Here is a 12,813-nt window from a genome sequence, read left to right on the forward strand (position 1 = left end):
GCGCGTAAGTTTTTTTTTTTTTTTTTTTCAGCATCAAGCATACTTTGCTTATACACATGTGTAGTTTTCACACTGTGGTACAGCTCGTAAAATGTCTGAACTCTTCTTCCACCACTTTATGGTTTTTACGAGGCTAGAGCAGGATTTATGTTGCTTTTTGTGTTGTTACAGTCATTAAAGATGATCAACAGATGCTCCCTCCGCTAGCAGCACAGTGTCAAACCATTAGATGGGGCTGTTTTCCACAGTAACATGATTCAATGCATGACTGTGAATTGAAGCTTGAAGAGGAATATGACAATGTAGCCTACAAAGTACATTCTTTATGCATTTGACACCAAATGCAGGATATAATGCTATGTTTTAGCTCTATCTATCTATCTATCTATCTATCTATCTATCTATCTATGGGATTGTAGCCAGGTGGCAACAACAACAATAAAGGTGTTTCTTAACCATGTTATAAAAGGCAAATAATTCAGAGGCGGTTTTTAGGGTCACAGCTCCACCCTTCGGCTTCACTTCTGAATTCCTCTGAGTGTAGCTGTCCTTGAGTCAGCCAGTGCAGGGTCAGGTAGTGGGTTGAGCTGTGGGGGTGTAGCCACGTAAAGCAACCACTTATTTCAGATGAACACTAGGTGGTGCTCTTCAGCTCAATCCACAGGGGCTTTAAATAACTACTAGTAAATTCAAAGTGGGCCTCTTGTGTGTTCTGGCTGTGATTTTTTTTTTTTTTTTTTTTTTTTGTAACACATCTGAACATGTCCCTCTCGGTGTAACACGCTCAGCTCTTAGCGGACTTTACTAACATGTCATATCTGCATGTTTTTTGTCACTCTCACGGTCACGCTCCTGCTGCAGCGCATGAATTCCCTTTGTTGCTCTGGCTAATGTCAAACGGGGCCCGTGACGGACAAAAACGCCTTGTTCTCGAGTGAAGAATGAAAAGAAGGTAAACAAAGCCCCGGACTGTTTGGCATCCCAAGTGGGTACCAATCAAAGGGCACACTCGTCGTGAACCCTGACCTCGATTAACGTTGGAAACAGGACGGCATTGGCGTGACTGGCAGGGTGCAGACAAATCAGCCCCTTTTTGAGAAATTTCCAGGACGTGCTGTAAATGTAATGTGCGCACAGTGATGATTTAAGGTTAGCTCTACAGCATCACACCCTGAGGAGCTGCCCTACCGGCTCCGATGGCGATCGACCGCAGACTTCTCTTGGTGTCTTTGTGCAGCAGGCTTTGTGTCATTATTTGCCCTCTGGCTCCCCAAACAGTACAGTACACACTATGCAGGCCTTAAAAGAAAATGCCAGCCATACATGACTTTTATCTTTGACTGATTATGAAGAGACAAAGACAAGTAAAGACCTCCAGCCCACACACATGCGCTTCTCGGAGCTCAGCTGTAGACGTGACTGTGTGAAAATTACTGAGCATGTTGGAGTCAGAAATGGGAGAGGTCAATCTTATTTCAGTCTGATATTTTAAGTAACATTAATCATCATTTACAAGAAGTGCATTCCACACGCACCGCCGATCAAAAAACACATATTTACAAAAAAAAGCAAAGCTAATTGTCTTTTATATCTGAAATAGACAGATGAGATCTTTAATCGGTTGCGCAAACATTGGCCTCAAGTGGATCGAAGCAGACGAGTGTGTTGTTTTATTATTTCCCTCCAGTGTCTTCTCTTTTGACTCTTGTCCTTGTTTATTTTGTTGGTGAAGCATCAGGATTTGTCTAAATATCACACTGGAGCATTTGTAAATCGCACAAACAAGCCAGTGTGCGTCGCCCGCTTAAATCTGCATCGGATCGAATGTTTAAATTGATTTTCTGCGCAATTAAACGGCCTCTCTCTCTCTGCGTGTTCCCGTGGACACATACGGGGGATTTATTTTCCTCACCTCCGTTCTGATAAATGGATGCTGCTCATGTTGCGAAACACACGACACATGGAGCTAATTAGTGATTACTGACTGAACGTCTCCAAATGTGTTTTTCTCTCATTTCATTTTGAATTTAACAGAAGGCAGAGACGCAGTGAAGTTGAACGCGCCCCATAAACTTCGCAGCAGAGGGATCTATGGATAGATGTGTAAGCTAAGTATCCTGTGATTTATTTCTGTTCCTGGGAGTGGGGTGTAAATAAACTAAGCTAGTTTGCTCTTTCTAGTAGCTCACTTTTTTTAACGTTAATTCATAGGCAGAGCTATGGATCAACATTAAAAAAAGGTGAGCTACTATACTTTTACATTTCTTTGTCAATAATACGGCATTTTGAGTTAGTAGATCAGAGAGATTTGATGTGTTTATATATATATTGCTGGTTTGCTGGCCCCCTAAATGTAAAACAGACTCCTCTGTAAGTCCTATCTGTGCACTGTATATGACTGTATCCAATTTATTTATATAAGGAGGGAGTCATAGGCTTCTTTTAGGCATATTTTGCCTCTGCATAGATCTTTCCTGACACATTTTTTCCACCACATTCAGCCTAAACACATCAGAAAAAAATACTGAAGCAGATCCGCACAGAAATGAACTCGCATTGACACTCGAGAGGAGAACACCTGCAAGGAGTTTCCATCTGCCGCTGTCTAGTATTCATTGATTTGGGAAGGGAGGGCCTGATTGTCGCCGAGCAGCACGTGAACAGCACATTCACTGCTGAGCCGTATTTCCTCTTGTGAGTAATACGGGGAGGGGGGGTAGAGGGACACCGGGGAGGTAACCACACCAAAGTCACCATCGTGCCACCAGGGTATATTGTGAGGCTCATTATAGTGCATTAAACAACCTCCCCAAGGAACAATGAGAGGCCCCGGGGCCCTGCAGCAGAGCCTGCGGCTAGCCGGGGCTGATATGGAGACCCAGGGGGATCCTGCTCACCCAGGCCTGTCACTACCAGACCCCTCCCCAGCTGCCCAACTCTATTCTCCTCTTCTTCTGTCATCAGACAGTCACCAGGCTAATACTGTCTAGAGCACTGTCTAAGAAGACGAATTAACATCAAGCCCTCAGACAAATGTACTTATATCACCTCCAAACATACGTGTTGTTCAGCCTATCATACATAACTGTTCATTACAGTGTATGATATATTTATGAATAAACCACCTCACACTTATATTTTTTTGTTGGCCATGATCACTTTGGTCCAATCAGTCTATAACCAATGATTGTTTTAATATTAATATTAAAAATGGATTACTGGGCAGGAAAGTGACAGAGACGTGCTTGACTACGAGCAGATTTGATATTTCAAGTATTTTCTGCTCTATTAAGGATGTGAAGACCCTTCAGATTTAACGCTCTGCCAGGGCCCACAACCCCAGGTTAGAAACTGCCTGGACTGTCATCGGATTTAATTAACTTGAAGTGCACTGGTTTAATAATGTCAACTGAAATACGTTCTTTCATCTTTCTGCAAATTGTTTGTACCTGGCAAAATAACAAGTTGAACATACAATTACATTAACAAATTACGTAAAACTGGGCTAAATTAAGCAAATGGGATAGTTAAAGTACATAAAACATAATTGAGTGTTTATTGTTTTTTTTAGAATATATTTATGCATTTCACATTTCTAAGTGCATTTTTTAATGCGTTATGGGGAGGAGGAAGAGGAGGTGGAGGAGGTGGAAGAGGAGGAGGAGGAAGAGGAGGAGGAGGTGGAGAAGGGGGGAGAGGAGGAGGTGGAGAAGGGGGGAGAGGAGGAGGAGGGAGGACCCGCTGACGATGCTGCGTGCGCAGCTTCAGTCTGGAGTCGCTACGACGGGACCGCAATGAAGAGATAAATAGCAGCCTTATCTATTTATTTTTAACTATTACGGGTCTTATTCATTGTTAATTGAGAGAACTCGGGCCGACAGGAAAGCTGTCAGTGCAGCCGTCTCTTTAAAAGGTGAGTAAATGTTGGTGTTGGTAGTTAAACTGGCATTTATGGAAGAATTGCATTAAAGGGACGGATGAAACGGGGTGAGTCGAGGCTTTTCTGATTTTTAACGTCGCGTACGCGGTGAAACACTCATTCGGTTTAATATCAGCGCATGTATCAACGTGGAATTGCTCTGCTGGCGGTGGTTTTAAAGGATATTACGGCATTTTCGTTGTTGTTGTTGTTTTAGTTTCACAGGCTGTGAAACGCAGCTAGCTTGTGTCGCGAAAATGACTCTGACTGACAGCGCGAGCTCGTTTATTGAATGTGCGCCAGCTGAGGATGATGAGGATGATGAGGAGCTTAATTAATAACAGGTCATGATTCAGCACGAGGAGCCCGGTGTGTTCATGTCAGCGCAGCCTCACGCGCCCCCGGTCCTTGATGCTTTTTGCGGAGATGAGCGCAGACACGGCGCACAGCCTCCCTGCCTTTTCATGGCGAACCGTCGGCTTCCCTGGGGACTAGACACACATGAAGACCAAGAGACCGGGCCCTTAGTCCACATATGTGTTCGCTGCGAGGATGGAAAGGGAAACGTGAAATGTGAAAGAGGGAGGAAAATATCCTCACGTGAACCCGACAGTGTCGTAGCCAGGGTCTGTTGCAGCAACCATTGGCTTTTCATAACCTGGACCTGGTGTGCTGTCACATGTGCAGTGAAAGAAGTGGAATAAGGAAGGAGCAGATTTTAGCATCTAGCACAGCATCCAGTATACCAGCGTCTACACGTGTGCGCTCACACAGCAGGAAACATGGGTTTCTAATTTCTAACGTTTGAAATATTCATCCACGGTCACGTTTTAAAACCGAGGCAACTGGATTTGTTTGAGTTGTCTTGGAGATGTTTCACCACGCAGCCAAGCGGGTTTTCACTTTTAAGTTTACATTCTTGATTACACCGATCAACCACAAAATTAAAATTAAAACCACTCACGGTCAAATAACATTTACGGGCTTGTGACAGTGTTCTCAGGAGAAACACTAGGACCCAACACTAGTGTGGATGTTACTTAGACATGTACCACCCACCTAGACCAGGCCCTCCCACCCAATAACACCGACACTTCTTGATGGCAGCGGCCATCCCCAGAAGAATGGGAACAAAAAAACATGAAAAACAGCACAAGGTGTTGCCTCTAAATTCCCTAGATCAAGTGTCTGTGGGATCCACTGGAACAAGCCTGATCCACAAAGGCCCCTCCTCTCCACCCGCAGGACCCTGTGGCCCCCACTAACATCATCACTAACTGTTCCCAGACACCACAGGACACCCTCAGAACGCCCGTGTCCATTCTCACATGAGGTAAAATAAGGCAGGTGGTCGTAATGTTATGCCTGATCAGTGTACATTGTTTAGCTTATATAAATGGAAAAACATGCACTTACCCTAAATATTCATTGTCTGCAACCACATTTTTGCTAATGAGGGCAAGATAGTTCACATATGTAATAACTTGTGGTGCATGTAACCACAAGCTTACACTCATTTGCCGGGTCATTAGGTGCACTAGTGAGAATGAAGGCATTCTAATATAACAGTCCTGCACTAAATCTTAGCTTCATGAAGGCTATGGTATTCAGTATTTCTTTCAGATAATGTGAGAGCTGTGGATTCAGCTTGTTTTCATTGTGGAGGCTGTAGTTTGTAGTACTATTGAATTGCATGGTGTTGTATCTGCTATTTTGCTATTTTGCTTACCCCATCAGTGCACTAGGCTAAATAACAGAGGCGCCATTTAAATAATGTTTATTCTGAAACAGTTTAGCAACAACACAAACTGCTTCCTGTAAAATTGCATAGAAATGTAACCTGACTTGGTGTGGCATTTAGGGGGATCAGCTAAGGGACAACCAGCTGAGTAAAAGATAATCTGCTCTGATGTGAAAGCAGTGTGCATCCTGATGAGGCTCTGTGTGTCCCTCTAATGAGATGTAATTGGCTATCGGAGCGGAGGGGTGTTGAGGGCGATGACCTTTAGATCATCAGCCGTGCTCCATCCGTCTCTGGTGCTTTCATTTCCTCTAGTCTAAATTCTAAATCAAGCCCGCAAAAAGGAAGTGTTGTATGAGAAAAGAAAGTAGGTTCTGCAGTGTACTTGTGCTACAGTGAGGCTTAATGCAATTGCAGTGAAGGCGTTGTTGTTTTCTCTCTCCTATTGACTTACTATGGAGTACATTCCATCAATGAGGCAAGGAAAAAAAGGGGAAATGTGGAAATCATTACAGTAACGGGGACAGGGGAGGGATCTCATTTGGCTCTCCATTGAGTCTCTTCTTGCCTATTTACTCAATTAACTGTTACTGGCTGGTGAACACAGGCCTCTTACAGATGATGACGTGTGAGATTTACGAACCTAAATGTGCTGCAGGTCTTATCAACGTTCCTCTGCATTCATTCAACACACGATTGCTGTTCTGTTTGTGTTGCATGTTTCAAACATTAGCTCATATTTCATGGAATGTGCATTATTCTGGAGCTATATTTAAGCCAGAACACTACCTCGTTGGAAAGTAGAATTAAAGGAGATTAAAACGTTTGACCTGAAGCTATTTATGGATGTTATATTTAATTTTCTAAAAACTGCCTGAGTGCCGCTTAACACTGGTGTGTGCAGCCTATTTATGAGGTGTTATCTGTTGCCAGAGGCACTGGTAGGGTTACATCATCTCTGTTTGGCCACAAGGACATTTATGTAGTTGACTTGAATGGAGAAGGTAAAGAGAGAAGAGAAGTTAGCTCAGTAGTGGCACACAGAAAGAATCGAAGAGTTAATTATTGATAGTTATTGGACATCTATCCACCACTTTCCTTATCTGTGTTAAAACATATGCAGGTCCTTTGATTCAGATTATGTGACAGGAAAAAAAACAAAGATGAGTATTATGATCTCTGTGTACTTTGGATCACAGTGGACTTTGCTGGTCAAACTTCCGTCTCTTGCTCATCTGGAGAGTTTGACAAAGCGCTCACATGATTCAATTGAAGAGGAGGTGGAGCAGTGACCTGTGAAGTGCTGTGCAGCCTGGAAAGAGACCAGCAACATGCCGCCTGAGTGGTGATTACTGCTTAACATCAAGTCACCTGACCTGAAAGTGCAGAGTAATGCCTGCTTATACAGTTTTTACTTCCTCTCATAAAACAAAGTTGATATATAAAAAGTATTTTCACTCCGATTGTTGAGGTATGACGGGCGAATAAGTGATTTTATTATCAGGGTTATTTCCTCACTTTGTGCACAATTAGACAGAGAGCAGTCTGAACCAAGAAAGGCTTCTTTCATATTGGTCATGGAGGCTTTATCGTGTCACAGACCTCATGACCATGTTATCAAGCAGGAAATGTCTTGCCTCAAACTTCCTGGAATGCGAGTGAGACCACAGCATCCAAATAGTGAAAAAATAGAATAGATTTGAATTTCCCATTCATAGTCTGAAATTTGTGTTAGACACAATTTACAGTATTTTTTCCTTTTAGAAAGTAGAGCAAATAGTGAGATACTAATGACAAACAATCTGTTGGAATAATCTCACTCGTGTGTGTGTGTGTGTATAGTATATCTGTGTGAGACAAATGTGTCGCCAGACATTTGCTTGGATACTTACGTCAACAATTTGTCCAATTCCGTTTTGTCCTGCCTGTGATGCGACTTCCAGGATGAGTCTGCCCAGTGAGGACAGAACAGGGAGTGTGGTACAGAAGTCGATGCCCTGCTTGTAGACAGACCTGTCAGCTCACTACTCAGACAAAGACATGCTTGTGTTGGACTGTTAAACATCAGCTTCAAAACAATAAATCCACTGAAGCCATTATTGGGTTCTTATAGATGATGTTTACATATTCGCTAGGTGCACACATTTCCTAGACTTTTTCCCATGCATGAGTCGGCGACAACATTAATAGCCGACTGCCTGGCTGTAGACTCCTCTGTGTAATCCATCAGAGCCCCATTACAATGTCTCATCTATGCCACAGAACAATGTAAAACCAGCCTGGGGGGATAGAGGGCTCCTCCTCGCTGCTCACTGAGGCAACCCAACACCACATCAAGGCTGCTCATTGGGGGAAAAAAAAGTGTCATGCTAGAAAATTGGAAATGCATGTGTGCATTTAATTAAGTTTTTCACTTAAAAGGTACAGCATATGTTGTTGTTTCCAGTCATTTAGATTTCCTCTCTGTTCCAGGATCTGATCATTATCCTCAATGCTCCCATCAGTATGAATAATTGACCTTGCTGATATCGGATGCATTGTCTCTCAGGCACCTAAGGGACATTTTATCACTAGGGACGGATGGGGGGTTGACAGCCTGTGTGGACGGGACATGTGTTGTGTGGAGGTGTCATGTAGTGAAGAGGAAAGCTAACACACAGTAGGCTTACAAAAGCAGAAACTGACGTGATGTCTTAATGTGATGGATATATACATGATAGAGATGATAGATAATTTCTTCCAGTGTGACCATTTCTATGTAGATATTGTAGATGCAGGGTCACAGGTCTCACTAATAAAACGCTTTGTTCCCTCCAGCTGCATATAGTTTGTTACCCAAATATGATGTTGGGAACACGGCAGAAATGGAAACCCTTTACAGTATATAGACAAGCAGCACACCTCCCTGAGAACAGTCGCAAATGATCTCCTTTCTCATTAGAAAAAAAATGCAAAAAGGCAGCACACCCACATCCACATCAAATATGTTTAACCATATTCAAAAATATATAAAGGAACAATAGGCTTTGGCATATTCTGGCTGTTAACAACAAGGCTGTTCAAAGTAAAACATAATACCTGTCTGTCAATACACTCATGTTGGACCAGTCCCTGTTTATTTACCGTTACAACCGAGGATAATAAGACTGTTACACGAGGACTCTGCTCTTTTTTGTTACATTGATTTGTGATATAAATGGAACCGGAAATGTATGAAACTCTTTTTTTTAAACCAGCATTAATGCATTTAAAATGTGTATTTTGTTATTTTATCACAGCGGGATAGATTTTCCATCAGGGAGAAGTTACTTTTTATTATTTAATGTGGTGAGCTTGGTCCTATGAATATAAAAAAACAGCTTTTCTGTTTATCTGCGCTTCTTATACATCTGTAGTTTACACATGAGCTTGTGTCCTTAAAATAGTTTAGAGGACAGATTGCAGAGAATACGTTTCTCATCAAACTTTCTGTTTTCTGGTGTTTCAGGGCCACCTTGAAGAATAATGGATGCAACCTTTCACTAACACTTGATGAAGATTTTTATTGACTCTTGAGGCTGAATCATGGAGGTTAATGATGATGTGTCTGCAACCATGACGCAGCCCCAGACTGATGTGTGCAACGCTGAGGTAGGAGGAGCAGAGGTCACCAGTAAAGTGGAGGATGGAGCAAATCCAATCACTCCTGCTGATTCCTGTGGTGGCAGCACAGCAGGACTTAATAAAGGAGGGCTCTCTAACCTGGTAGAGACTCCTGCACCATCAGTGGTCAATCCCACTGCTGAATCTCCGGGAGGTGTGGCGCTTAAAGTCGCTACAACTGTTCTCCACCCAGTGTGTTTGGGCGAAAGTCCACTGATGCTGCCCATTCACCTCCAGATGGCCGGAGCGCCCGGGGCTCAGCTCGGTCAAATGGGGTCAGCGCCGTACTTGATAACAAGCCAAAGCCCAGTTTCACTTCCCCTGGTCCTGGACCAGCAGGTCATCCAACACATGAATCCCTCTGTAATTCCTCAGACCACCAACTGTGGCACACAGTTGCCACTTCAGAATAACGTCCTGTGTCAGAATCCGTTGACGTTTGGTTTACCTCCAGCTGTGGACCAGAAGGCAGCAGGACAGACACAGGATGCTAACCTCATCTCTCTCCTACAGAATCCAGCGTTTGCAGCCATCTTGCAGGATCTCTTCCCTTCACAGCCAGGATCATCCACCTGTCAGTCGCCAGGCTCTGCCTTCTTCCCCCTTCCACCCCTCACGCCTCCCTATACCTCCCCCCTGGCCCCTCTGGTCCCTCCTGCCACGCTTCTAGTCCCCTACCCGGTCATCATTCCTCTACCAGTGCCTCTGCCAGTCCCCCTCCCCATCCCCATCCCTGTCCCTCAGACTGAGGACTCAAAGGGCAACATGCCAAAACCAGTTTGCACTGTGAGTAAAAGCACTCAGACTTCGCCAAAAGATACTACCTCTCCCTTGTTGTCTTCAAGGAAATGCATGCCACCATTCCAGCCACAAAACGCGTCCCCATCCTCACTTCCTCTAGAGGAAGGACAGGCTCTGGACCTTTCCGTCAGGGCATGTCCAGTTGAACCAAAACAGGAATATCCCAGTCCACAGCAGGACAGTGTGCTTGACTTGTCAGTGCCTGGTGTGAGGAAAAAGTGTGTTCAGTCAGACAGGGAAGTAGCTTTACAGTCGGCTCAAGACACGAGTAGCACAGCTTTGTCTCTGGGTGTTGAATGCACCCAGAGTTTAGATTCCAAACTCCTGGGCAGCCTGACTTCACTAGAGTTCAGCCGGCAGCACAAGTGGTTGGTTGACAGCAGCGCTGCCGGGTCTAGCTCTCTTGGTCAAGAGGCGTCTCTCGGTCGAGCAGGAAACCTTGAGATAGTCAGCACCTCTCAGACGGCCAAGGTCATTGTCTCAGTGAAGGACGCGATTCCTGCTATCCTCTGTGGGAAGATAAAAGGCCTTTCAGGGGTTTCCACCAAGAACTTCTCCATCAAACGTGACGGCAGCCAAGGGGCGTCTCTGCAGCAGCTCTACAGCGTGCCGTCATCTTCTCACGGGGAACAGCACAATCCCAGTGACCCTCTTAAAAAGGTCTCTAAAAGCAGAGCCATCAAACTGAAGAAGGTCAGCTCACAGGAGATCCACTTCCTTCCCATTAAGAAGCAGAGACTTGCAGCACTGCTCCCCAGGAAGTGAGTGTGTTCACTGGAGGAGGATTAATCGCTGGACCACTCTCTGGTAATCCCTCCAGAGCATATAACTCAAAACACACACCGGGACATTCTGTAATCAAACTCTAACACTTCCAGTGTCCAGTCGAAGCCCAGAGTTTGGCTCCTAACATAAGGCTCATGAATGTCTGACCTTGTGACACAGTAGTTACAAAAATGGTTTCCACTGGGCTTTCTGAATTGCTGTTTTTTTTTTTTTTTAACTAGTCTCCAGTGTTTTACTGAACCAGAAATGTTTTTTGTGTATGGCAGCTTAATGGACTCTGTGTAGCTTTGGAGCCTGTCTCTATAAATCAGACATGTTGACATGTTGGACTTTATAGTGACAGCGAAGACACGTGGTTTCCATTCTTTCATTTGGGTTCATGTTTGTTTCCACATGTCATTTTTCTATAAGTGCACTGAAGACCTAAAACAGTGTGTACTAACAGGACGTGAATGAGGCTGTTAAAACATATCCATCTTTGGAAATTCACATGCTTGTCATCTGTAGCTCACTGGAGCGACTCATTCTCTTCTGATTGGTTTGGGTTTAGCTTGACAGACTAATAATGACTTGGCAAGGCCAGAGTCACAAATTCATTAACTAGATGCTGGCAGAAGTGGTTGATCGCAACAAAATGCTTCCTGATTTTGTTAAACGGCACGGAAGAAAGGGACTGGAATTGTGTTCATATTTAAACAGGCCTTTCTACAGCCCTATCAAATATACAGTTTTGGCCCAAAAAGAGAGATTTTTTTGTTGCTGGCTGAATTGGCCAAAGCTGAGGAAAACTAACTCCCTGCTGTTTCCATATCGAGTTCACTATTTAAATCTGCTGTGAAGGGGAGATGAGATGGAAGGGAACAGCCACAGTAAACAAGGAATAATGAGCATTTTCTTGGCTTCTGTGAGCCAAAATACTGTTTGTGTATTTGTTCTGTGTGTGACTAGTCTGCTATTAGAATCAGTATTGATCAGTCTCCACCCCCCTTTATGAGACACGTCGATGTAAAACATTTGTACAAGTGGTTTGTTGTCATCTTTATTGTTTTGTGGAGTGTGGTGTTTTTCCGTTCCATGGTCACGGCCATGAGTTGTGAATGTGGAGTGTGGCATTGTGTGTGTGTGTGTGTATGTGTTGTTTATTTATCCCTTTGAGTGCACTTTGTCATAGTTTAGTTAAAAACATACAGGGTGAACTAGCTTTTGAGCTAAAACTGCAGCGCCCCTTTAGTGATTATGTAAATCTGAGACTTACAGGCCAAGAACTAATCACAGCCACATGCAGACTGTCTAGATGAACTGAGGTGGATCTTTATTTATATATGTGTACTTTAGGAATCCCAGAACATCTTAACTCATAACTGCAGTCCTTTCCACAGAAAGCTCCGTGATTTAATAGTATGTTTGATCACTTCAGCTGTACAGGATCCCACCCTAATTTATTATTTGTGCAACTTTATTTATACAGTGTGTTTCTATTCTGAATGGTCTGCTAGGAGACAAAGAATGACTGGATATTAAATATTAATTTTTTTGTAATTGTCAGTCTGCAGGAGCCACCACGCTTCTGACAGCAGGTTTTAACAGCAGTTAAATGTTTGCTTACTGTACAGTATGTGTGCTTTTTATATGGAAGTGAACTAAAACGAATCTGCTTGTCTGCCTGTTCTTGGTGTTTTTATCTCAAAGACATCGGGGTTTTTTTTCTGGGTGGAAAGTGAATCAGTAAAGCAGCTTGACAGACATGGTTGGTTAGAGTCTGACCAAAAAGACCACAACACAGTCTAACACCTGTTAAGTTATTTAAGATGTGAGGATGTCTCAAACACTGCACAAAGTCAGAGTTACCTAACCATTGAAATATGTAACACAAGCCAACATAAACAAAAGTTAATGTGTTGATTGTGGGGAAAAGTGTTTTGAA

General features: G+C 43.5%; 1 protein-coding gene across 1 annotated transcript; it reads left to right on the forward strand.

Annotated features, from left to right (window-relative positions):
* The first annotated feature begins 3,733 nt into the window (after nt 1-3,733).
* zmp:0000001174 (retinoic acid-induced protein 2) lies at nt 3,734-12,549 on the forward strand. Its single transcript, XM_047587294.1, has 2 exons — nt 3,734-3,913; nt 9,148-12,549. The coding sequence occupies exon 2, from the start codon at nt 9,225-9,227 to the stop codon at nt 10,866-10,868; it is 1,644 nt and encodes a 547-aa protein (XP_047443250.1). The 5' UTR covers nt 3,734-3,913; nt 9,148-9,224; the 3' UTR covers nt 10,869-12,549.
* The last annotated feature ends 264 nt before the right edge of the window (nt 12,550-12,813 follow it).

This window comes from Mugil cephalus, chromosome 6 (genome assembly GCF_022458985.1).
Source record: "Mugil cephalus isolate CIBA_MC_2020 chromosome 6, CIBA_Mcephalus_1.1, whole genome shotgun sequence".
NCBI classification, from domain to species: Eukaryota; Metazoa; Chordata; class Actinopteri; order Mugiliformes; family Mugilidae; genus Mugil; species Mugil cephalus.

Bases quoted from the DNA above. Each gene is read 5' to 3' on its own strand.
- zmp:0000001174 (XM_047587294.1), top strand. From the start codon at position 9,225: ATGGAGGTTAATGATGATGTGTCTGCAACCATGACGCAGCCCCAGACT.